Here is a 27,619-nt window from a genome sequence, read left to right on the forward strand (position 1 = left end):
GGGCTGGGCTCACTTTAAACTCTTGAAGCCTCAGCAGGTATCGCGGAGAGAGGCATGGGTGAAATGGTTTCTTTGGGGATGGAGGGAGTGAATTTAAAAAAAAACAACCCAAACTCATTCTAACACCTGTAGCTTGACAGCTCTTTTTGCCTCTAGTTTGGTTAACATAAGACATTTTATTTTTTTAAATGTAAAAGTAATTCCTGAATAGCAAAAAAAAGTTGGTTTATTTATGTTTATATTTACATTTGTAATGAATTTAAAAAATTCTGAATCATAGCACGAGATTTCCCAGCAGAGATAAACACTAACATCTGCTAACTTTCCAGAATACAAAATCTTGTTTTCTCTAGTACAGAGGTCTCCAACCTTGGCAACTTTAAGACTTGTGGTCTTCAACTCCCAGAATTCCTCAGACTGGGAGTTGAGGACCACAAGTCTTAAAGTTCATTGCTTACAATTTGCTCTGTTTCTTTCCCCTTCTATACAGTGTTTCTCAACATTGGCAACTTTAACATGCGTAGGCTTCAATATGATGCTGGCTGGAAAATTTTGGGAGCTGAAGTCCATACAGCTTAAAGTTGCCAGATTTGAGAAATAATGCCCTACCTGCTGATCCTTTCTTAGCAGACATCTGCAAAACCAGAAGGATGTTTAATGGAGAACCCTGTCTAGTTGGGATTCATCACTTTCCACATTGCTCACCTGGCTTGAGGGCTAAGAGAAATTTCTACTCCTACCCTGACCTTTAACAGCTCAATTACTCTGAAAGGGATGAGCTTTCCCAAGCCTTTTCTCTACAATTTCCCCTTCTCCTCTCCCCCCCACCTTTCTCTGTTGGTGGAACAAAGAGGACTCCCACATTATCTCATAGTATTTTTGGCCACAAGGACAAGAAGGAAACCCTTGTCTGCATTTTCCTTGGTTGTGGGACTATTAGATGCTACCAGAAGCATCTGATCCTGTAATGATTACTGCAGGGGTCTCCAACCTTGGCAACTTTAAGCCTGGTGGACTTCAACTCCCAGAATTCCCCAGCCAGCTTATCTGGCTTATGGAAGTTAAGGTGCAGATCTTCTTGAAGTGTTCCATATTTCCACTAATACAGAAATCCATCCTAGGAATGATGTGAATGGTCCTTGGTGCTTTCTGAGCTTGTTTGTTTTCTTGCCGACATTTCATTACCCAAACTACTTAATATCACCAGTGCCCTCATTTCAACCCTGAGTTACACATATTCTCCTTTATTGGTGGAAATGATTTCTCCCAACCTCTGTCTGAGCAGAGAATACCTTAGAGAGGCTCTGGATGATCTTTTGCAGCCTCTTTTGGAGCGATAGAACTTCAGGATCGCTGAGTTTTGGAGCAGGAGTTAGAGCTTCATTTCTCCACATCTATTTTATTTATTGAAAAGACTTTTATGACCACCCATCTAAAAACCACAAGTCTGGGCAGCTCACAACAGTTATATAAAGCCAAACATCATAAAACAATGCAACAAAACAACAATGAAACACGATCTGGTTTGCCAGACATGCCTGTGGAATGATTTGGCCTCTGGTTAGATTCAGTCCTCCACTGAGGATATAACACATAATACATGCTGATTGGTAGTGCTCTCTTCTATACCTTCGGAATGTAGGAAGCTGCTCTGCAGCATTTGTAAGACTAATATTGTCAACTGTGACTGGAGGCAGTTGTGAGGTCAGAGGCAAAGAATTGATCTTTTTAACCTGAATGGTATGAAATGTTTGAATAAAAGCACAAGTGTCTTCTCAGTGTTATGCCTCGGAATAGACTAATTTTTTTTGAAACAGCTTTTATTAGTTTATAATATAACCTACAAAGAAAGTACACAAGTAAATAGTAGGGAAAATAGGGAAGGGAAAAGGGAAGGGAGAAGTGAGAGAAAGAAAAGGGGAAAAAGGAAAAAAAGGCACTGACTTCGGACTCCCTTTGGTGCAGTAGAATAAGGCATTGACACCAACCCTCAACTTTTTACTTTTATATAATTGTATTAACTAGCCATTTCTATAACAACAAATCTATGTAATCAGTAAAACCCACAATCATTTTTTTCTACCTCAAGCACAAAGTCCAGATGTGGTTTCCAAGTAGAAATAAAAGTATTTGTATTTTTTTCCTTGATCAAAACAGTCAATTTAGCCATCTCTGCTAACTCCATCAGTTTTTGCAGCCATTCATACATTGCGGGTATCAAAGTGTCCTTCCATTTCTGTGTGTAAAGTAGTCTTGCTTCCATCAACATATATACATCAAAGTTTGATTTTTCCCCCCCCAGATCTTTTTCCATTAAACCCAAAAGAAAAGTCTCTGGTTTTCTCTTTAGATTCACTTTAAGAATTTTCTGTGTTAAAATATGAATTCTACTCCAATATTTCTTTGCTTTATTGGAAGTCCACCATAAATGATAAAAAGTCCCTATTGATAAGCTAGATTTCCTCCTAAAAAGAAAGCTAGTACACTGAAGGAGAAGTATCTTTTATGGGATCCAGAATACAACATGTATATAAGAACTTAATTAAAAGCTTACTGGTTCAAACCAAAATCTAGCTAAAACAGTTTCTTTATAAGTAATCCAGAAAACAGCAGATGGTTGCTACTGGGTTCATTTACTGGACATCATGGGCTTTTTTTTGGGCTGTGCCCTATCTAGAAGAGGAAATTCCATGAGGAACCAACTCTGAGCTTTCCTGGAGGACTGTAATGCAAAGAAATTGCATCTGGTGAAATGGCATAAAAAGTAATGATCTGAAAGCATCTAATAATCTTAGAAAAGTGATATAAGTAAATCTCCAAATTAGCCAATCTGCCATTCCTGACTCTTAGTGAACTATTTTTGAATTTAATTAATATATACTTTTGGCACCTCCGGTGTGTGGTAAGACATGGCTTTAAAAAACAATTTCACTCTAATATAGGGTGGACTATGTGTTGTTTTTTTTTTTGGGGGAGGGGGGGGCGATCTTATTAAACCCGTCTCCAAGGATAGGGACACATGTCTCCTGCTGTGTGTTTTGAGAAATTGGTTTTGAAAGCTGTTTTTGATTACATAGTATGATTTTCAGGGACAGTTCAGAAAAAAAAAAAGAAAGAAAAGTGACTGTCCATATTGTTTTACTCTACAAAACTGCTGTTATTAGCAATTCAAGGAGCTGGCTGACACCTTAAAAGCCCTATATGGCATAGCACCCGGTGATTCGCAGGAGTCTCTTTCCCCAAGAATAGTTGCCTGTCCTATTAGATCAGATAGGACGGGCATGGTCCCTGAAATCTTGCTTTAGAAGCGGGCCTTTTTTATGGCTCCCCTACCTTGTGGAACAACCTCCCACCAGTGATTTGACAAGTCCCACCCCCAACTCTTCTAGTCTTTGGGAAGACTGACTTTTTATTGAGAATTTGGGGTTGTATGACTGGAGGCATCCCCAGGGGGACGATGATGGGGTTTTTGTTATTTTTATGATTGTTTTATTAATTAGTTTTATGGTCATTGTAAGCTGCCTAGAGCTTCTTAAGATTGGCAGCCACATTCATTTAAATAATTACTAAAAATATTCTGAATGGCAGTCATCTTTTCATTTTGATCTTATGAGAAACAATGCCTAGAGACATTAGTTTTAAAATAATACACTCATACATTAAAAATAGTGTTTACATTATTTTTTTGACTATCTCAAAAGCATTCATTTCAAAGTGACCCCAAATTTTTTCTGAACATAGAATGTACTGAATTTGTAGCTTGGTGTGTAGGTTGTAAGGGGTAATGTAATGGGCATCTCTACCTCTTTGACAAGTAGCATTAAACTCTTAAGACTCTATGTCATGGTGAAACCTTTATTTTTCTGAAATGTGACAGGCAATGAACAAAATATTTGTCTCTAATTCAGTGTTCTTCTTTATTTGTTAACCATCTTTCACCTATATCTTAAAAGCCAAACTGTTCTTTTTCTTGAAAATGATGAAAGTCAAAGGTGTCTTCTTAAAAGCTTCTCAGCTATTGTGGATGGTATTAGAACATGGAAAAAAAGGGCAAAAAATTGCCAGCAGAACTGAAGAGAATCAGGGACTGTGATATTTTAGAGGCTTGTTTTGTTGGCTGTTGAAGCCTCCAAAATTAGAGATGCATGACTAGGAAAGCACAAGCTAGAGAAAAGCTGTAAATGCAGCTTTAAGTCACCTATAGATCTCTTAAATGTTATATGGTACTTTAGGAACCGAAGTAGAGGAAACATCACAGAGAATTTATTTCAAGTCCTGTTTGCTTAATTCCCAAACACAAATTCTATAATTAGCATCATTGTTCATACAGCAAAAAAACATTGCAGAGGAAAAATGCAATAAAATAACAACTTACATAGCCAGCTAACTCGCTAAAAGATTATGAGAAATAATGTATTGTTTGTGCAGTTTCACTGACTGCCTGGAGTCATATGATTGGTTTAGGAAAAAGTTTCATGCACACGGAAGAAAGAGAAGCTGCTGCTTTACGAAATCTATTTGTTACTTTAATGCAATCTTATAGCTGTCTTACCTTTGAATAACAGAATAACAGAGTTGGAAAGGACCTTGTAGGTCATCTAGCCCAACCCCCCCCCAGCCAAGCAGGAGACCCTACACCAGGGGTGTCAAACTGGTGACCCACGGGCCAGATGCATCACATACAGGCCATGCCCACCCTGGCTCCACAAAGCCAAAAAATGTTGCGATATGTCATGTGACATCACGTGACATGATCGAGTTTGACCCCCATGCCTACACCATTTCTGACAGATGGCAGTCCAGTCTCTTCTTGAAAGCTTCTAGTGATGAAGCTCCCACAACTTCTGAAGGCAAACTGTTCCATTGGTTGCTTATTCTCATTGTCAGAAAATTTCTCCTTATTTCTAGATTGAATCTCTCCCCTTGATCAGTTTCCATCCATTATTCCTTGTCCGACCTTCAGGTGTTTTGGCAAATAGGTTGAAACCCTCCTCTCTGTGACAGTCCCTCAAGTATTGGAACACTGCTACCATGTCTCCCCTGGTCCTTCTCTTCACTAGACTAGCCACACCCAGTTTCTGTAACTATTGTTCATATGTTATAACTTCAAGTCCCCTAATCATTTTTGTTGTTCTTCTCTGCACTCTTTCTAGAGTCTCAACATCTTACTTATAGTGTGGTGACCAAAATTGGATGCAGTATTCTAAGTGTGGTCTTACTAAGGCTTTATAGAGTGGTATTAGTACCCCACATGTTCTTGACTGAATCCCTCAATGCAATTTAGGATTGCATTGGCTTTTTTGGCCGCCACTGCACCCTTTTAGCTCATATTTAATTTAATTCATATTTGCTCTGGTCCAGGCAGAATCTTAGGGGAAAAAATGAAGCTACATCTGAGTACTTTGGGTTTTCCTACTGTACTGTATATAATGAAATCATGCCACCCTTAAAAGATGTATACTGGGATACAAAGATGATTCTAACTCTGGTTCATGTCATTGTGACCCTACAAATATATTGTAATAATGACACAGTGGTTAGAATGCAGAATTGCAGACTAACTCTGCCCATTGCCAGGAATTTGATCCTGAACAGCTCAAGATTGACTCAGTCTTCCATTCTTCTGAGATTGGTAAAATGAGGACCCAGATAAGGGGCAATTGTTGTAAATTGTTCAGAGAGTGCTGTAAGGCACTGTGGAACAATATATAAATCTAAGTGCTATTCCTATTTTATTTCAAAGTTTTGTCTATTTTTTTTCTAGTTGGACAATCCAGATTTGTTCCTTACGTTTTTTTCTTAATACTGTATATCCAACATTCTTTAATATATGCTTCTTTTGATACAACTACCTGTGATGTTCAATAAGATTGCAGAAATTTACCTATCCCTAATATCTTTGTATACACACACACACACACACATACATATATGATGCATACTTTGATCCTAGGAGCTCAATATTAAAAGCAAAGGTAAATAATTAGAGGAATATGCATGGTGTGAAAGCCAATTTAAAAACAATTTTTGGGATATTAAAGGTAACTGAGGGAAGACATTAGTAGATACATAGAGAGTTACGGTGTCAATCAAAGTTAAAGAACTTTAAATCAGATCAAATGTTTTGTTCTTGACCACAGCTCCTTTTGAGAGTGAAGCCTCTGGCCTATAGTTCTGAAGTCAAGAATTGCCCTCAGTTTGAAAAATGCTACAACCCTGCCTAAAAGATGCAGATTTATGACTTGGCTTAAAGGCCAAAGAAATGTCAGCTGCAACAAATTGCTGCTGTAACAGTGATCCTTCTATTTGGTTGTTGAAAGCCGTCATACCGGTCAGTCTCTGTGGGGTTTTGTGTTTTTTTCCCCTGAACATTGAATATGCCTGTCTTTTCGTATCTCCTCACATTGCCATTTCCATGCTGCTTATTCAAGGTAGTCCTGATGAGTGGACTTGAGGATGGATTTCTTCATTATTATCTTTTTCAAGTTCTTAGGCAAATAAAATAAAATTTGCTCAGAAAAAGAACCCAATTAATGTCCTTCGACCACATGCCTTCGTAAATGTTTGTGCTCTCTAGCACTGGATCCAAAATCAATACTGGGCAGAGATGGTAGAATTCAGTCAAATTCTCCTAAGGTAACCATTTATTCAGAAGTTTAGTTTTTAAATCAATGGAGCTTGCTTCTGGAAAAAGGTGTGAAGATATGACTGTAGCCTTTAAAAAAAATGAAAAGAAGAAGCTACCTGTGTTAAATGTATCTCTACTTTTGAAAACTCACATCCATAAAGAAGAGGTTCATTATTTGTAGGCTGATAAAGCTGAATTGGGCAATATATTAAGTCTTCTCCTGGGATTATAAAAATTGGCTTGAATAACATCAAACCATCCAATTTACCATCCAATAAAGCAAAACAATGTGGCATGTTCAATCCCCTGAAATATGTCTGCTTGGCCTCCAAGTCTTTATTGAGAAGCACAATCTTTTGCCATTCATTCATTCATTCATTCATTCATTCATTCATTCATTCATTCACACACACACACACACACACACACACGTGTGAATATCTGTAGTTTGGGAATAGGATGAGAGTGAAGGTTTGTTTACATGGACATGGACATCCCCTAAACTCTGCAGAAGATGTTACCTAGCCTGGTAACGAAACATTTGGAAAACTAACCCACAAGCTCAGAGAATGAACCTTCATCCTCATGTTTGAATAGGTTTTGAAAGTTCATTCTGTCAAAAATACAAATCTGCACTAATAGTGCTGTTAGCCTTACTTATACAAACATGAACCTTTTCTAGCTGTTTTGCAAATGTTTTAGTCTTGTTAGGTTCATGTTTTGACAATCTGCTGAACTGGAGGTTTCAAACGTGTATTTTGTTTGCAGAAGAGCTGTAATATCAGATCAGTAAATAATGTATTGAAAGCTAATGGCCAATAAGACAAAGCAACATTTCAGTACTGAAATATGTCCCAGTTGAAAAATCTTCCTTGGGGGAATGATATCCACGTACAGTATGTGAATTTTAGCAAACTTTGAAGTATGGCTGAGCACAGAAAGTCAATTGGAGTAGCAAAATTGGACGATTTACTTCATGTGTGAGTGAGCTTCTGTAAGTCAAGGGTCAAATGTGAGTGTTCTGAAATATATTGGTGGGTCATATGAGGCTGGGGCAAGACAAAGTAGTTAATTAAAACAGAAAGTTTGAATGATAAAAATGACAATCCATTAAATCTTAATGCCCACTAATACTTCTGTGTGTCCAACAGAGTTTTCATGCCTCCTCATTCTAGTAGTCTGATTCTGAGGGCTGTGGACCATTCCAGAGAAGCCCTGAATTTGTTTTAGAGGATATAAGCAGGCATCTGGGGGGGAGAAATTGGTTAAAATCAGAAATGTTCCCTTTTACAAATATAATTGTTGTTTAGTCCCCATCTTATCCTGAGGTTTAGTCATCCATGGTCTACAGCTATTATTTTCCCTTGGGGTGATAGGAGATACAGTCCAATAAATTTTCATTTGCTAAGATGGAGGATGTGGACATAAAAATATAATTATCCTTACATCAGCAACAGTACCTGTGCATGTTATTTAATATTCTTGTAAAGTAAGTTTGTCCAATGTTCTTGTTAGTATGTGAATTTGAGAAATAGATTAAATTAAAGATGTATTTATTCGTCTTATGAGCTTTGAACCTGGGACTTTCCAGTACATAATTTAATCTCTTGACAACTTCAGTATACTAATTATTCTATGTTTAGTTTATACACAAAACCTCAAGTGGTAGTCCAGTCTTAAGCATTGCCAAGAACAGTAGATCCATTAATATAGTGCAGTCAATTAAAGTTAAATTAATTTGGATAAGTTTTTGGGATTTCCAGAAATGTAATAGCTGCTTTCATGCCCCCTCCCTTACACTAAATCTACTTTCTGTCTGTGTTCCTTCATACATATGACTACAGAGTTGTAGTGTTGTGCTGAGTCAGGATTTACGGACCAAGGAGTTTCTTGTTTACTAAGAAAAATAGCATCATGAATTTGTCATTTCTCTATTTTTCTCACCTTCTGCCAGCATTCTCTCTCTCCCATGGAACCTGGCCTTATACTTTGCCAGGAGGTGCTCAACTTTTCTGCTTTCCACGTTTAAGCATTGCTTTACCAGTCCGTTAAGAGGCCAAATAGCGCAGCCATATTATGGTTTGGTTGCACAATTGCAAATGAAACCAAACCTTTCCATCTTTATTCCTGCAAGCAACATCTGATCTGACAGAGACAGAAAGAGAATTATAATGAAGGGAACATTTTTAAAAGGCTTATTTTAATGTAATCCAGTCCTGAATTTTGGCAAATACACACAAATATATAGTTTTCCTTAAGCAAATGCATCTGCTTGTTTTCTACCTTCATTTCTGCCCAGATTGGTATTGACAAGAGTCATGTACTATATATGTCTCTTTGCCTATGACAGTTTATCAAGGCTTGAAACTCTTCACTGTTGTTCATCCCAAAGGTGTTTTTTCAAAAGGTAACTAGACTTGTTTTTCCTTGAAGCTGTTTTGCTTCTCAGCCAGGAAACTTCTTCAATTCTTACTGAATTGGTGGAGGCTCCAACTGAAGAAGCTTCTTGGATGAGAAGCAAAATATCTTCATGAAAAGATAAAGTCCACTTGCCTTTGAAAAAGCACTTTTAGAACAACCATGACCTAGATGGCTGAGAATCTCCACTGTTGTCCAGTTTGAGTCCAAACAACCCTGTCCACTCCAATCTGCACTACATACATGATTGCAATGTGAGAATACTTTGTCCAGTTTGGATGCTGCTTTTTTTCTATGCAAGCAAGGATGGGTTGAAAGCTTTTGCATATAGATTATGACCCACTGCCAAAAAGCACAGGAGCAACTCTCACAAGAATTACTCCAAGACTCCAATTCCAGAAATTTTATTTATGAACAACGTACATAGAATGGAAAGCATATAGCAAACATCAACACTTTTTTTTTAAGAATAGTGTTCTTTACCAAAACATGAATCAGGGGCGTATGGAAGACAGCTTATTTGTGTTGATGTATCCACTGTTATCATACTATGAAATATTTCTGACTCTGATCATCCTAATCCCTAAGATTACAGTTAATCCTAACAGTTCATATGTATACATTCCAATTCATGACTGGAATTAACCTCTAAACAGGTCTCCTCTTCACCTTTTGATGTACATCAAATTCTTGTTTTAGTTTAGCACCTGCTTCCTTGTTACTGAAACTTGACGTATTCTAATAATTGCTCATCCATCTACCATAAATCTCTAATGTTTAGAAGTCGCTTTTCCATAATGACTTCTTTTGCTTGATGTTGATACTTGCTTATGAGCCACAGTGGCGCAGTGGTTAGACTGTAGTACTGCAGACTAATTCACTGCTCACTGCCAGGAGTTTGATTCTGAATGGCTCAAGGTTGACTCAGCCTTCCATCCTTCTGAGGTCAATAAAATGAGGACCCCAATTGTTGGGGGCAATATGCTGACTCTGTAAACTACTTCAAGAGGGCTGTAAAGCACTATGAAGCAGTATATAAGTCTAAGTCCTATTGCTGTTGATTCCACAAGTTGTCCTCCACAAAGCTCAGTCCTAAATCCTATTCACTTCAATGTGTTTGTAATATCACAGAAAGATAGCTAGGTAAGGTTTGTCTTTTTGCTGATGACACTAAGCATGTAATAGAGTTCACATTCCTGGGGGTATTCATAACATGGAAAACAATTTGGCCTTGCTGGAAAATTTGGTAAAAAAACATGGAAACTAGAATTCAATGTTTTTAAATGTATGATCATGCACTTAAGGAAAAAGAATCCTCCAACAGGGAGAACTTTCCAATATGTAGAACATATTGGGAAGTACAGTATTAGATACAACAACAGAAGAAAAAGATTTAGGTATTCTCATAGCAGATAGCTGCAAAATAAGAAAATGTGGCCAGGCAACTGTGAAGGCAAACAAAATTCTGGAATGCATCACTAGAGGGATCAGCAGCAGGAAAAATCTTGCTATATAGGGCTTTAGTTGAACTAGTGTGTCTGATTTTGGGAACCTCGCCTAAAAAAAGATATTGATAAGATTGAGTGAGATCAGAGATGAGCAACAAAAATAATGCAAGATCTGAGGGACAAAACCTATCAGAAGAGATTGGAGGAACTGAATATGTACAGCCTGGAGGGCAGAAGGGAAAGGTGTGTATGTGACATTATTGAAACCTTTAAATATATTAATGGTGTGAATAAGGTTCTAGAAGGTAGTATTTTCAATAATAAGCAAAAATCAAGAACAAGGGGGCATAACGTGAAACTGACAGGAGGAAGGATCAAAAGTACTGTTAGAAAGTATTATTTCACAGAAAGTGTAGTGGAAGCTTTGAACCAATTTCCAGCCAATGTAGTGGATCAATCATCAGCAATTGATTTTATACATGCTTGGAATAAACAAATGTCCATCATCTGACAAAAATAAAATAAAAATGAATAAAATCTAAAAACAATAATTAAAAATAATATGTAAATAAATTAAAAAGAAAATAAACAAATTCATAGGGCAGATATGATGGACCACTAGGTTTTTTTCTGCCCTCAGTTTTCTATGTTTCTGTGTAGGACAAGTCTATTTTAATTATAATAGCTATAGTAACAGAAACTTGCTATAGTAACAGAAACTCTTTGTGGTTTTTTTAATTCCACCTTTATTATTTTTTATAAATAATTCAAGGTGATGAACATACCCAATGCTCTTTTCTCCTTCTATTTTCCCTCTAGCAATAACCCTGTGAGGTAAATTGGGCTGAGAGAGAGTGACTGACCCAAAGTTTTTATCTGCCTTTATACTCATGTGAATTAGGCAGCGGTTCTTTCCTCAAGTTATGTTTTGGGCCTGGACTGAAGTCCCTTGTATCTGATTGTAGCCTCGGTAGCAGCTCTTCTTCCTGTCCTTCTATGCTCTCTACATTCTGGTATCTCTGGAGAGCTGCTGGAGGCTTAATGCCCATTAACACTGATCCTCTGCTCCTTTTCCCTTAGAAATAAATTTTGGATCTTTGCAGCCAGTGGTACAGAGAGGCTGATTTTGGAATTACCAGATGTAATCCAGGATTGTGATTCAAAGACGAGATTCCCAAAAGTGTGCCTTGATGAATTAAAACACAGAGAGATATAAATATAAGCTTTTTCAAAGTAAAGTGTTTCTATTTAAAGATACACATTAAATATGTTTAATCAAAGCGTTCAAGTGATTTATTTAAAGAAAAGCAAAAATGCAACAAATTCTGTGGTTTTTGTTAAGAAAAGTCTAATTCAAAATACAACATAGGGTAAAGGGTTGATTAAATGAGACATAAAAATAAATGTTATCGATACAATGTACAGACCACAACAAAAAACATTTATAAATGAAATTTAACTGGCATGAGTGCAACTTAGCTAGGGTTAAAATTGTGCTTGAAGTAGCATGTTCTTGATTACCCAGTCTGCCTGGAAGTATGAATAATTGTAGATAGCAACAATTTGTGAAAGAGTTGCTGTAGGCAAGTTGGGGTGTCAGAAGTTTAGAAATTATAGAAAATATAAAACAGGAAAGAAAGAAACAAAGCTCTATAGAAAGTATGGAGCAAGGAAAAGATCTTAAATGGTTGTTGGGGGAAAGGGGGAAAATTTGGAGAATTGATTTTTCCAGTTTTTAAACAATGCAGTACCTAGTAGAAGAAGAACCAAAGCCACAATAACAGAAAGGAGAGAAAAGCAGGAAGAGAAGGAAGACAGATTTAATAGAATAGAATAGAATAGAATAGAATAGAATAGAATAGAATAGAATAGAATAGAATAGAATAGAATAGAATAGAATAGAATACTTTATTGGCCAGGTGTGATTGGACACACAAGGAATTTGTCTTGGTGTAAATACTCTCAGTATACATAAAGAAAAGATACATTCATTAAGAATCAAGAATCATAACGTACAACACTTAATGATAGTCATAGAGTACAATCAAGAATCAAATCATACTAGGAAACAATCAAGTGGGAGGGGATGGGTGATAAGGAGTGGTGAGAAGATTAACAGTAATAGTAGTGTACACTTTGTAAATAGTTGAACAGTGTTGAGGGAATTATTTGTTTAGCAGAGTGATGGCTTTCAGGAAAAAACTGTTCTTGTGTCTAGTTGTTCTGATGTGCAGTGCTCCATAGCGTCGTTTTGAGAACTAGGATCCACCTAGTTTAGCAGTGCATACCTCAATTTTGCACAAAGCCTAAACTGAATATTGTTTTACAATAGAGTTGCAAAGCTCTTTACTGCTCCAAGATGTTGGTCTTGCACTTGTCCCACTGAAGAAAAAAAAATATTAGTTTTCTGGTGGAGAAAGAGTAGGAGCTTTTGTTCATGGGTATCCAGAGCCTTTATTATTGCTGGAATGAGTGAGGCTTCTATGAGTCAGCATTTTGCATTTGTTTATCTGGTCAGCATCCAATTTCTGTTGCTCATTCTTTTTCTGAGGGAAAAATGATGGAAAAGCTCCAGGCTTTTGGATCATCTGTTCTTCTTGGTTAGAAATGCAGGGTGTCTAAATGTAATTGGCAACTGAATGGCTGATGCTTCTAGGATCCCAACTAGAGATCTCCCAACAAAGAAAATGGCATTTGAGAAATTTTGATTCACACACTAGCCCAATAAAATCAAGACCCTCCTACTTCTGGGAAGAGAGGATGATGTCAACATGGGTAAAAGAGAAAAGAAAAAAATGATTAGGATTCAAAAAGTGTATGCCATTCTCTTTCTTGGCTCTTAAACTGGGAAAACTTCTCCGGAGGATCTGTTAAATCCAATAAGACAGGGATATCTGCTTTTGAGATATACTTGCCAACAACTAATTACTTAGCTAAACATGCAGATTTAATTAAGGCTTTCTCCTTCTTTAGCCAAAAAGAACATTTTAGCATTATTTTGGGAATCAGATTAGCAGCTTGAAACAATACAGTGAAATGTCCTGTCCCCCAGAACACAAAAAAGGTCTGTGGCTAGGTCCAAATTGGAAAAGAACCCCACGGTTAAAATCCATGCCTCATCTTTTCATTAAGCACAATATTCCCATACACATTCAGAACCTTTTAAAAAGATAATGTTCCACAACACTACTTTCCAGTTGTGTCCTATCTCCACTGTAGCAATATCTACAGTAGAATCTTCAATAGATCACTAGAGATGTGCTATGTTCTTTCCTGCTTCAAATGCTCTACCATCATCCCAGTGCCAAAGAAGTCCTCCATCAAGGAACTGAATGATTACAGACCAGTTGCTCTAACATTTGTAGTTATGAAAATCTTTGAAAGGCTTGTGCTGTCCCACCTGAAAACCATCATGATCCCTGTTAACCCATCATTGCCAACAAATAGACAACAGATGGCTTCTATCATGGCTCGCACCACCCCCCCCCCCCCTTGAACTCCAAATACCAAGACCGAGACTTAAGCATTCAATACCCTCAGACACAGACCAAGGAGCTGAACACCTGTAGTACATAAGTTCCTAACAGAGGGAAGCCAGGCAGAATCATATAACCTGTACAACCCCGGCCCCCACGTGCTTCCACTCTCCCCCCCCCCTATACCATGACTGCACTAAACATCTTGTTAAAAAACTAAAATTGCTGGTACACCGTTTGCAACCCAACAGGACAACATACAGACAGGACGACACTTGCCCCATGGTAACAAACGGACGAAGAATACGTTAGGAACTACTAGAAAACATATCAACTAGAGACCCAAACTTGGTTCTATTTATCACATGACCTAAAATGGACACCTAACATCAAAAATCAAAAAGCACAACAAAGAATGTTCTTTCTGCGCCAACTCAGAAAGCTCAAACTGCCCAAGGAGCTGCTGATACAGTTCTACAGAGGAATTATTGAGTCTATCATCTGCACCTCTATAACTGTTTGGTTTGGTTCTGCAACCCAACAGGACAGACACAGACTTCAGAGGATAATTAGGACTGCAGAAAAAAAATTACTACCCACTTGCCTTCAATCAAAGACCTGTATACTGCACAAGTCAAAAAGTGGGCTAGACCCCTCACATCCCAGACATAAACTGCTTCAACTCCTTCCCTCAAAATGACACTATAGAGCACTGCAACTAGACACAAGGACAGCACTTTCCCAAATGCCATCACTCTGCCAAACAAATAATTCCCTCAACACTGTTCAACTATTACAAAGTCTGCACTACTATTACTGTTAATCTTGTCATCACTCCTTATCACCCATCCCCTCCCACTTGTGATTGTAGGACTATAACTTTGTCGCTTGTATCCTTTCCATTTATATTGACTGTTTCCTAGTATGATTTGATTGCTGATTGTACCCTATGACTATCATTAAGTGTTGCATGTTATGATTCTTGATTCTTAACAAATGTATCTTTTCTTTTATGTATACTGAGATATTTACACCAAGACAAATTCCTTGTGTGTCCAATCACACTTGGCCAATAAAGTATTCTATTCTATTCTATTCTATTCTATTCTATTCTATTCTATTCTATTCTATTCTATTCTATTCTATTCTATTCTATTCCATTCCATTCCATTCCATTCCATTCCATTCCATTCCATTCTATTCTATATTGAATACTAAACATCACTGTGTGGTCATCTTAGATTTCTGAAAATGTAATACCTAACACCAGATATCCAACTGTAGAAAATGTAAAATGGTGGCTGCTTTAAAAATAGATTTAATCCACTGCTTTCATCCAGATGTTCTGCCTAAGTACATCTGAAGACTGGGCAGGAAAGAGTGGCAGTGGTCAATCAGATGTGGATAATTCTTGATAATAACCCCAAGGGAACGGGAAGGCCCTAACTTTTGGCTAGCATAGCAAGTTCTGATGCTAGGACTTCCTCCAACTCTTATGTCTAGAAGAGGACTGTCTTAGATAACCTCTGTGCAACTGTCTGATTTAATTCTTTAAGGCTCTCTGCACAGCTCACATTTTTGGGAATGTATTTTTTTGTTGCTTCTTCCTGCCATCTTTTCTCACTTGGTTGTTTCACGTGGTATTTTATGCTGTAAGTCCCTTTTGGTAAGAATTGTGAAACAGATATACCTGCTGCATTCACAATGACATTAGTCATATGAATGCATTCTGTGATTGGCTGCTGAACTACTTGGCTCCCACATGTAAATGTATACATTAAATCTATGGCCAGAAAGGCTGCCATTCCCAGTTTTCAGCAGAAACATGGATGTTGCTTCAGTTTCTCTAACACAATGCTTATGTGCATGGGTGGGGATCCTAACTCATGTTAATTCTGTTTACAGGTTTGAGCCCACTCTCTACTTTGATTAAATTGGCATAATTGAGGGGTAACTCCCACGGACAGCTCTTTGCACTGTAACTGTTGAGTCAGCTACAACAAAATTGTAAAAATGCATTTTGCTAAACAGATAAACCATGAAAAAGGAGAAGACTGTTCTCTCCTCTGAATTTCCACTTTCTTTGGACTGCTACAAAGCATTAATTCTGAGCAGCTGAAACAATTCAACATGTCTCCCCTGTGGATTTTGCTTCTTAGATATTGGGCAAAAAGGGACTATAGATTCCATTCATCTACTAACAGATCTTCAATACTTCAGTTTCCTTTTATAAACAATGGCTTCAATTATGGTAGAATATTTACAGAACTTTAAAAAAATGTTTCTGAAAGCCCAGCACTTAAGAAAAGACTTCTAAGTACCTTCAAAACTCATAAACACCACAGGGTTCTCTCAACTCCTGATTCTGAATTTTGGTATTCATTTCCTTCAACTGAAATTCTCTAGATGAATTATTGGCCCAATATATGTAGGGTTCTGGAATTTAATCCCCTTCACTTCATTCGCAAGTGAATGTACTTCTTGTATAAACTGTCACATTAACAAATGGGATTCAACTCCTCTATTAAGCCATGTAGCCCAAATTATAAGCATAGCTCATGTTTCCCTGACTAGTGATTTTGTTTTAATGGAAGTGGGTTTATTTGGGAGTGAGTCCCATTGAATCAAATGGCATCTGCTTTAAATGAATATGTAAATGTCTGGGGCACTTGCCTATTCTCCAAAGTGTCATTTGAATGAAATGTTGGGTTCTAATACCCTATGTAAGCCAGTGTGTAGATCATTTTTATCATTGGTCTCTCCCAGTTTATACCTTGCACTAGCAACATTTTAGAGGTCATGCTTGTGAGGGGGATGTCCATAAAATATGTCCAAAGTGGAACACAGTTGTGACTGCCAGATCCAGCCCTCCTGTCTGGCAGAATGGCCCAACTGTCTCAGGTGGCTGTTCCTTCTCTGCCTATGATCTACCCTCCAGCTCTGAATTTGTGTGTGTGTGTGTGTGTGTGTGTGTGTTTTCTCCCATTCAAGAGCTGAAGTAAGATACAAACAGTTGCTTTTGCATTTTGAATGAGGTGGGAGGGGGCAACATTTTCTGCTTTGCCTGAGGCACAAGATGTCAGCCCCTGTGATTATAGAGGGATTTAGTATTATTTAGATGGAGCAAAGTGCATGTAAGTTTTAAAAAAGCACCCACATACCCTGCATAGCAAACCACTTCTGTCATTCAGGCATCTTTTTTTAAAAAAAGGCCCAATGGAACAAGGCTTTGTTGTCTTAAGAGAAAACTTCAGGAGCAGCCCATGGACTGAAAGTCTGCTTGAGGCAGCAGCTGCAGGCAGAACTGTAGTTCTGGTACCAACTCAGTGACTGAATGGGTCTTCAAATGGGTATTCAAACCCCATGAAGTGAGAATTCAAAAAAGTGTAGGCTTATTATTGATGCTTGTTAGGCTTGCTGGATAGAATAACAAGTGGTGTGAGCTGAAGTTTTAGCAATCTCCACCAGCTTTGTGTAAGAAGCGGCCTTAGGTATATTTTTGTAGAATTCTCAAGGAATGGCAATTAATTTAAATAAAGCAGGTCCATTGTTCAGACCGTTACAAAATGGCCTGCATCCTTACTTGAATGCATGCTGCAGAGAATAATCCCCACCCCACCCCATGCCAATTTGGTGTTCTTGTGTGTGCCTGAATGTCCTTGTTCTGGATATTTTTTCCCCCAGCATATACATCTTAATATTTGTAGGGATTAAATTTCATGCTATTGGAAATTTTTTCCAGCAGTGCTCAGTTCTGAAGGCAGAAAAGCAATTGGAAAGTTCTCCAGCTCAAATTCCAAAGAAATGAGCTCGGCAGTGTTCTTGCTCAGCTCCCATTAATTGAAATGTGGCTTGTCAAACTGAGCTCTGTAGGAGCAAGGCAGAGGGCAATTTTATGGCCATTCTTTGAGAAAAATCTGAAAGCACAGGCCTATATTGTTTTCACAAGCAATGCTAATGATGCCTTTGAGTATGGTATGCCCTGTTAAAAGAATCTGGAAAGGAAACATTTTAAAATCTGAGATGCATTGTTATTTAGTTTTTCCCTTTGGCCTTTCCCACTACTGTTTACTGGAATGCAACCAGTTTCCCATACTAAGGATCTGTTGAATTGGCAAAGGAGAAGCTCTGTAACATATGAAGGGTCTTAACCTGGCACAATAAGGTAAGGGGATAATAGCCACCATTACCCAGCTGTTGCTGCCAGAATAATTGTGCTAGTTTTGATGAAACATTCTGCAATTCACGTGGGAAGTTCTGATGCAGGTATGCCAGAATTACTTGGATAGAGGGCTACGTAATACATTGATTGTATAGGAAATTTAAGAAAGAAAAAATGTATGATGAAAAGTTAATTTATTAGAAAGTATTTATTTCAAGTTTGTGAAAGAGGGTTAAAAAGAAGACATCTCTCACATCAGGGGGTTAGCAGTTGATGGGTTTCTCATCGTAGCTCATAGAAAAATGTTTTTAAAAAAATGCAAAATGGCCTTATTGGACCACTGAAAACTTGAAGAACTGGGGTGATTTTGAGAGGTTTTAAGGAATAATATAGATTCCTTAAGATCTGCCATGTATAAGCTATTAAGCTTGCCTCCTAATAGGGTTCCCCCCCCAAAAAAAATCTGCTATAAAATTTTTGACCCAGTTGCATTTGGGGATCCTTAATGAACCCAGAGAGCCACTTTGGTGTAGTGGTTAAGGCACTGGGTTAGAAATTGGAAGAGTATGAGTTATACCACTTTAGACATGAATCTTGTTGGGTGACCTTGGGCCAGTCATTCCCTCTCAGTCCTGGGAAGAAGCAATGGCAAAGTTCTTCTGAAATCTTGCCAAGAAAAGAGCAGGGACTTGTCCAGACAGTTGCCAGGAGCCAAGATTGGCTAGTAAGAAAGTACAGATTGACTTCGCTGTTACCTTGGAGAGCTGAAAATGTTGTATCTGAAATCGGTCCTATATTAATGAAGACATTTTAGATGCTTCATTCATTTTTCTTTTCTTTTCAAACAACAATAGTCATCTCTTTTCTTCTTGTTGTTTTCTAGGCACCAAGCTGCCTTCCAACTGTCGGAAGCTTTGTCTCTGCACCAACAATGACACCTTATCCCGCAGCAGCCCAGGTGTCCCCTTATATGGCGTACAGTGCTGCTCCTTCTGGTTACGTAGGTAGTCACGGCTGGCAGCATGCTGGGGGCAATCCTCTTTCACCCCACAACTGTGATATTCCAGCTTCACTGGCTTTCAAGGGCATGCAAGCAGCCAGAGAAGGTAGTCACTCCATCACCGCCTCTGCACTCTGATATTGGAAATATGACAGAACATCTGATCCAATCCGGCTCAGCTCAGTGTTCTTTCTTTTGTCCCATAATTCTTCTTCAGACTGACTCAATGAGTTGGAACTATTTTTCCATGATTTTGTGCTTAAAAAAACAAATAATAATTGCGGTTTGGTAAGTGTAAATAACATAAGGAAGGGATAAATGTGTTGTCTCCCTTTGCACTGCATAAAGAAGATTTGACAACCCTCAGAGGGCTTGTGTGACTGTTTCATTGGTAAAACCACACATATTTATTTAAAGCTACAGGACTTTTTCAAATGTGCAATTGTTTCATATTTGTGAGAAATCAGTCAAGGAAACCCAATAGATCAACAAATGCAATCAAATAGAAATTGACTTCTGGACCAAAAAATAGTTCTTGTGGAAAAAATATGGACAAATGAATAGTCAATGTTGCTAACAGCTTGTGTTTTATAGCAACAAATTGTAGAACCAAATGAATACATGGCTCTGTTATTTATCCTGTATTTTGTTGTGATCACAAAGGCAGTAATGTTTTCGTTTTCTCTTTGTAAATATGGATTTGGTTATCATCTGCATTTCCACTAGTCAACTGACTTCTATTTTTCTTTTTGTTGTTAAGTGGTGACATAGTAGATGTGCTTTTCCCACTTTAGCATCCTTCAATAGTGTTAGGATTGCAATTCCAGAACATTCAGTGGGAATTCCATGAATTGCATTCCCAATTCACCGAGTTTGCCAAAATGGGAAAGGATTTCCAAGCAATTTGCTGTTTCTCTTCTTGGTGATGTCATTTGTATTAATGGTTCAAGTTTTGATAATTCTATGTTTGCGGCATAGTATGAAACTTCCTGAAAGCACTTGGATTTAAGGAAAAACATTTGGTTTTTCCAGCAAAGAACCTAAAGCAAAGGTCGCCAACCTTTTGGACCTCAGGGACCACCAAACTCATAATTTTACATCCCAGGGACCACTAACCGGTTCTGTGGGCATGGCCTAATTTGTGGGTGTGGCTTGGTGGTCATGTGACTGGCTGGGCATGGCTTGTATGTAAATATTATAAATATTTATATAAATATTGATTTTTTATAAAAAAAGAGCAACTTTTACCCAAAATCAGGCAAAGCAGGCAGATTGAGTTGCTCACAGAATCACAGATTCATTCAGAGATCTATCTATCTACCATTGGCTAGCTCAGTCTGTCACATAAAATTTGCGTGCAAGCAAACTCACAAAATTAACTCACAACACACCGTGTATGTAAATATTGAATTTTTTTATTTAAAAAAGAGCAACTTTTACCCAAAATCAGGCAAAGCAGGCAGGCAGATTGAGTTGCTCACAGAATCACAGATTCATTCAGAGATCTATCTATCTGCCATCGGCTAGCTCAGTCTCTCAAATTCGCTTGCCATGAGTTTGCACTGAATTTGCTTGCAAGCAAACCTTCAGTCCTAAGGGAGGTTTGGCTGTGCTGAGCCAAAGATCTAAAGACTAGCTAGAAAGCAAGAAATCCAACCATTTCCTGCTTCCTAGCTAATCTAAATCTCCCAGCACAGCAGAACAGATGATGGTCTGAAAAAGGAAAAAGAGCAATTTAGCAGGCAAGTTTACCGGGTAAGGAGTGAGTGGGCGGGGAGGGTTCCTGCAGGCCATGTGGGCTGCGCAGCCTTGTGTTTCTGCACAGCCTGAATTAATTGCTTTGGAGGGGGTGCTCTGGGGGTGAGATTTTTCTGCGGCCCACCAAAAAATTTTTTGCGGCCCACCGGTTGACGACCGCTGACCTAAAGTGAGTACAAGTCCTCATTTAGTGACCATAATTGGGACTGGCAACTGTGTTCCTAAGTGAAGTGGTTGCTAAATGAAACTGCAACTGTGCTTATGATCAGCTTTCCTTTGCTTTACAGATCTGCAAAGGTTATAAATGGGAGGATTGGTTGCAAAGTTACCTTTTTATCATTGTAGTAACAGTGAACAGATCTAAACAAGGCAGTTGCTAAATGAGGACTACTCTATATTCCTAGTGGGTTGAATTCAGAAAGTTTCTCTCTTTCACAAATGAAAGGATGCCTTTTGTTTGTGGAAGGCACTAATGTTCAATGAAAACTGCTGCTAAAAATAATAAATGTAATAAATAAACATAATCAACAATTATGCCACAATCATCCATTCTGTTCTCTTCAGTAAACTCTCCTAGCATTTGGCACAGCCTTTCAAGAGATACAATAAATTATAGGAGGAGGTAGAATCAGCAAAGTTAATGTTCCCTTTTTTCTTCCGCAGAAGCAGCCTATGATCAACATTTACTTACTAGTATATCAATCCATTTATTTCAGTGGCATTAAAAATGATTGATTTTTCTGGATATACTGTATAGAGAAAATATTTTCCATATGGTATTTAATCACTTACATTCATAATACTGTAGCATCACTGACATGAAAGAGGCACGGATGGGGAAAAAATGAAATAAAACGGAAAGTTATCCTGTCTCTTTAATGTGAAATCGTGGGCAGAGATTTTTTAATAAGCCAATAAGCCAATCCATAATAAGAGTTTTACCTCCAATTCCTTTTTTTGGGGTGGGGTGCTTGGGAAGAAAGTGGGTGAATTATGATGCAAGTAACCACTGTGAAAGCAAATTGTACTGTAATTTCTTTGCTTAGCTGAGTTCAGTAATTCCAGCCCCAGCCTCCCAAATTATGGTTGCCATTTTAAAAAGTTAAAGAAGAAAAAATGTCTACAATTCCTGTTTTATTGAATGTAAAACTAAAATAGGCTTTTGGTAAAGTTTACATTTATTGTACATAAGCATGTTTCATTCATAGACATATTGGTGGTGGTACTACAGATATTATTTATAATGTTAACAATATTCATCTTTTTCATTTCTGTATCCTTTATCAAGCATCTTTTCATGGTCACTTGGATTCCAATTGCTCTCTATTTTTTTCCAATATAATCTTTTCAAGATGGTCTGTTCTCCTTGGACAATAATAAAGTTGTGAATATAGTTTTGGAAACCTGCTCAAGCTTGCCATTGTGTGTTGAAGATAACCACGAGGAGGAAAGATTTGAAAATTGACACATCTCCTAGCATGATTAAATATTAATATATTATGTACTTTTGTAAGTCTAGTGCAATAATGTAAAAACACGTCGCTCAATACAGATTTTGAAAGACTGCTTAATAAAATTATCTACATTTCTTCCTAGCCATATTACGCCTAAGCATACTGCTGGGAGAATAAGATAAGATCTTGTCTCTTTTCTGAAAATGTCATGTTATTATTTTAAAAGGTCAACAAAGGTCGATCTCTAAGGCAATTCAGGGGAAATCATGTGTGATATCATATTGAGGCTTCCTGGAAAATGTTCCAAAATATGTTCATTTTGCAATTATTCAATCATAGATTGAAAAGAGAATATTCACAAACTGTAATTGGTATCAGTAGACTTTTTTCAGACTCCTATTTTATTTTTAAGTACTGCTAGAACCAGCTGACCAGAAAGTAAGTACATATTTGTACTTATTTGTAAGGCCCAAACGCCCAAAGGCCCATGCTTGTAATACATGGTGCCTTTTTGTGGAATCCTTAATCAAATAAAAGCACTGTTCCCCTGAGGTTCACCAATCCCTTCAGCTACAGACTTCATTCAGAAGAATACTTGTTTTCATAAGTACTCTGAAGTTGAATGTCTGTGGAGATTCTCAGTCATCCAGGTCATGGTTGTCTCAAAGGTGCTTTTTTCAAGAGGCAACTGGACTTTCTGGTTTTTGTTTGAAAATGTTTTGCTTGTCATCCAAGAAGCTTCTTCAGCATTGTCTTCAAGAGCTTCAAAGAAAAACCAGAAAGTCCAGTTGCCTCTTGAAAAAGCACCTTTGGGACTACTCTGGAGTTGGGCTGCAGCCATTTGCAACCCACTTGGAAGTGAGTTTTCTTGAACTAAAATAATTCCTGCTTCCAAGTAAACATAACCAACAAAGCTCCTCTTGGGGCAATTCTTGCCCATGCATCAAAATGTCAGTGCTACAAATCCATGAATTTCTCACAAGTGGGGCAAAGCTTGCCTCACAAGTGGGGCAAAGCAGCTGAGGGATCATTTGAGAGGAGGCCTCTCAAATGATCCCTCAAGAATTCATTTGTTCTCTTCAAATGTAAATAATTCATGCTGTAGCTATTATGTCATAATGGTCCGTTTTCTTCATCTCAACAAGACGAGACATGTACAAGTAACCCGTGGTGTTGAGTGAGTACTGCTTTATAGTATCAATCATCTTGAGCCTGAAGTTCTCCCTGTTGACTATAGGAGAAGGCAGATGTTCAGCTGGAAACTTTCAGATATCAGGGTTAAGTACTAGCCAGAACTGAGATTTTAAAATATTTCTTCCTCTACTCCAACACTATTTTCTTTGGCTAGCAAAAACTTTTTCGAGGCCTCCTGTAGCCAATGTTCATGTCTATTACTTGCTGCAGACTCCAGGGATTGGACTTGGAGAATTCTACAGTCTATGCAAGTATTAGACCACTGAGCTCTCTTTCTTTTGTTATAATTGAAAACATTAAATCTAGTTTCATACTCAAGCATAAAGAGAAGTGATTCATGTGGCAGACACATGCACCTGTACATTTTGCATGATTGAAAAAAGCGATTTAACCTGTGCCTACACACAGAAGTAAACCTCGCTGAATTTTTGTAGGCCAAATAAGTATAGGATAGAATCGCAACCTAGGATTTGGGGCTTAGGCGCAAATCACCTCGCTTTAAAGCTCACTTGGGACTTGATGCTGGTTTGAGAAATAAACAGAAAAGTGGACTACATGTAAGTTGTAATTTCAAAGGAGGTGAAAGGTGAACATTGCTACATGAACAACATACTTTCCTTTTAAATTTGGCACAAGATGATGATGTAGAAAAATGTGGGCACGTATTTAAATCTTGTTGAATAAGCAGGGAACATGTTTTTTCAACTGGAGCTACACATCTCTTTACTTGGACCACTTGTAGTTTCAAGGAACTTATTTTTTCCAACTTCAGCAAGACAGATCAGGTTGACATGGAAATGTGTGTAGCGTAACAGCAACCCCCACCCTTTTCCCCCCCCCCCGCACCACCCGCAGCCCCGCCCCGGCGCCAACCACAGCGAAACAAATATAAAAATTTTCGGAAAAAACCCCCCCCCAACCCCACCAAAACAAAAAAAAAAAAAAAAGTGCATCGTTAGCAAAAAAAAACGGGAAAAAAACCCACCCCACCACCAACCACCCCGCCAAAAAAAAAAACCCGCCAAAAAACCACCCCCCCCCAAAACCCACCCCAAAAAACAAAAAAAAAAAAACACCAACCACCAAAAAACAAACCCCCAAAAAAAAAACCACCCCACCAAAACAATTCCCCCCCACCAAACAGCAAAAAAACACAGTATGTGTCCCTGAGTCTTAATACTACTTCTCACATATCACCTTCCCAGTATCTAACCATAGAAAACTTAGTATTATTGCATTCATTTTTAGGTGTCTGAATCCCCCAATCATTTTTTCTCATTTTGATTCCTATCCATCCATTCATGTCACCTAACATAGTTTCTCTCCTTGGTAGCATTTATCCTGAGTTTGCACATTTTCCCATAAATTCATGTCTTGTTTTTTTATTAGCAACATTTAGTGGAGTGTAATATAGAATGTCAGTGGATTCTGATTTCATACGTAACTAAAACAAACTAGATGAACCAATTTACACTTTCTGATACATGCTTCAGCCCTTTCTCACAGTCATGCTAGCCACAAAAGAAATAGAACTTATCTACATGTTCTTCCTTTCTACTTGAGAATGGAAATGAGGAGAGCTACATAAACTCTCTTGAATGTACCCTAATTTATTAATAATTCCTCAAATCTTGTATCTTCTGCCTTCAGTAAAGAATATGATGAAATACTACATCGATAGTTGGTTTAAAAGAACCACTGCTGATAGGTTGTCTTGCCACCAACTGATTTTAGAACAGTTGTTTTTCCATTTACAAAATATATGACTTTGATTGGGATGCTCACCTGGAAATCCTATGGAAAAGGACTTCAGGGGAAGAAATGGTGAACTGAAGATGACTCCATTGAAACTGGATTCAATGACCTTGACAGAATAAAAAGCCGGCAAATTGATTGGCTCTTTGTAATCCCTTTTAGGACAAGGAGTGGATTTGAAACTTGCCCACAAGTGTTCCATACAGTTGCTCCTTGCAAGAAGATTGCAATTTGGAACTGTGGAAGATGAGGGAAAATTGTCTTTGCTCAAACTACAGACCCTATAGGCAGGGGTGGGATGCTACCAGTTCTATAGAACCGGTAGCTCTGAAAAGGAGCAGACACAGAACCGGTTCTGTGTCTGCTGCTGTTTGGCCCACCCGCCTGCCTGGGCTCCTACCTGACCTTTATTTCCTGCTTTTTCAACCTCAGCTGCTTTGCACGGCACAGCTGAGGTTGAAAAGCAATTAAAAAGTGCTTTTTGAAACGCTGCGCAACCGTGTGCAGCGCTTATTAGCTGTCCTGGTGGCTCAGCTAATGGTGTAGCACATGCGCGCAAGACACAAATACCGAACTGGTAGTAATGCCAGTTGAATCCCACCCCTGCCTATAGGGATCTTTGAATTGACAGCTTTTATAGGCCCAGGTAAGTTTCCTTCAATCATTAGCAAAATAAACTTTAATTACAAGTTTAAGAACTTAAACATTTTGGAATAAACAGCAAAAGAATAGCTAGAAGTTTGATTTTTGGAAAGATACAAATGGACAAATGGTCCAGATAGATTTGAGATAAGAATTTGGAATTAATTATACGAATCCTTCTTAGAACAGAATAACATAACAGAGTTGGAAGGAACCTTGGAAATCTTTTAGTCCAACCCCTTGCTTAGGCAGGAAACCCTATACTATTTCAGACACAGTTCTAACTGTGAGGAAATTTCTCCTTAGTTCTAGGTTGCTTCTCTCCTTGATTAGTTTCCACCTGTTGCTTCTTGTCCTGCCTTCAGGTGCTTTGGAGAATAGCTTGACTCCCTTTTCTTTGTGGCAACCCCTGAGATATTGGAACACTGCTGTCATGTCACCCCTAGTTCTCCTTTTCATCAAACTAGACAGACCCAATTCCAGAAACCGTTCTTCATATGTTTTAGCCTCCAGTCCCCTAATCATCTTGGTTGCTCTTCTCTGCACTCTTTCTAGAGTCTCAGATTAACGTTTTGAGGAAAAATGTTTTTGTTTTGACTTCTCTTTAAAAACATAATAGGACAAAGATTGGATATTAGAGGAAACCAAAAGGAGCTAAAGATTACTATTAAAGGAGAAGAATACTTAAATTGGCTTATTGATACCGAATGGAAAAATATCTTAACACTGGATATAATGAAGATAATTTTAAGAGTGTTTGCCTTTACAGTTTAAAGATGGAGTGGAACAGGAATAAGCTTTACTGGACAAGAGTGAAACGGATCTGAAAGTGGATTTAAAAATGATAAGCTACAAGAATAATGTGGAAAAAAGATGTCATGCTAGATATTAAAAAAGCCAGTGGGTGTCTTAGTAATTAAAGGGATATACAAATAACAAACCCAGAGAGTGACCTGGATAATTTTCCTGTATTGGATATACAAAAAAGGCTTGTTAAAGCTTTGAAGAATTTTGTGAGAAAGAAGAAAGAAAAAATGAAAAAAAATCAAGTTCTGGAACATTAAAACAATATTTGAAATGATTAAATATCAAGTTTGATAAAAGCAAAAGGAATGAAGAGTTGTTTTAGTTGATCAAGGATATGTGGATAGATATGTTATTCTCTCTGGTAATCCTTAATGTATATTTGCCGACCAGTACTGAAGAATGAGGTTTTAAGGATTTGTTTACAGGTAGTCCTAAACTTATGACCACAATTGAGCCCAACATTTATGTGGTTAAGTGAGAAATTTGTTGTGAGTTTGCTCCATTTTATGACTTTACTCACCACATTTGTTAAGTGAATCACTTCAGTTCTTAAATTAGTAACATGGTTATTAGGTGACTAATAACGGTTATTAGGTTTCCCCACTGAGTTTGCTTGTCAGGAGGTCGCAAAAGCGGGTCACATGATTCCAGGACTCTCCAATCATCATAAACATGAGTCAGTTGTCAAGTAGCCGAATCTAAATCATGTGACCATGTTTTTTTTTTACTGCAATAGTCATAAGTGTGAAAAATGGTCATAAGTCACTTTTCTTTAGTACCGTTGTAACTTTGAACGGTCACTAAATGAACTGTTGTAACTCAAAGACTACTTGTATAGATAAGAGATCTAAAAGTGGAAGACAAGATCATTTATTGT

The 27,619-nt window shown here is 37.9% G+C and overlaps 1 protein-coding gene across 1 annotated transcript in view; it reads left to right on the forward strand.

The window, feature by feature from the left end:
* PAX9 (paired box 9) overlaps positions 1–21,019 on the forward strand; it is a 41,623-nt gene extending 20,604 nt beyond the window's left edge. Inside the window, exon 4 of the mRNA XM_087951843.1 lies at positions 19,016–21,019. Coding sequence (XP_087807969.1) covers positions 19,016–19,270 — 255 coding nt within the window. The 3' untranslated portion in view covers positions 19,271–21,019. The remainder of the gene's footprint in view (positions 1–19,015) is intronic.
* The last annotated feature ends 6,600 nt before the right edge of the window (positions 21,020–27,619 follow it).

The sequence above is a fragment of the Notechis scutatus genome, chromosome 1 (assembly GCF_049901735.1).
Source record: "Notechis scutatus isolate UNSWTSFEM ecotype Mainland chromosome 1, rNotScu1.2, whole genome shotgun sequence".
NCBI classification, from domain to species: domain Eukaryota; kingdom Metazoa; phylum Chordata; class Lepidosauria; order Squamata; family Elapidae; genus Notechis; species Notechis scutatus.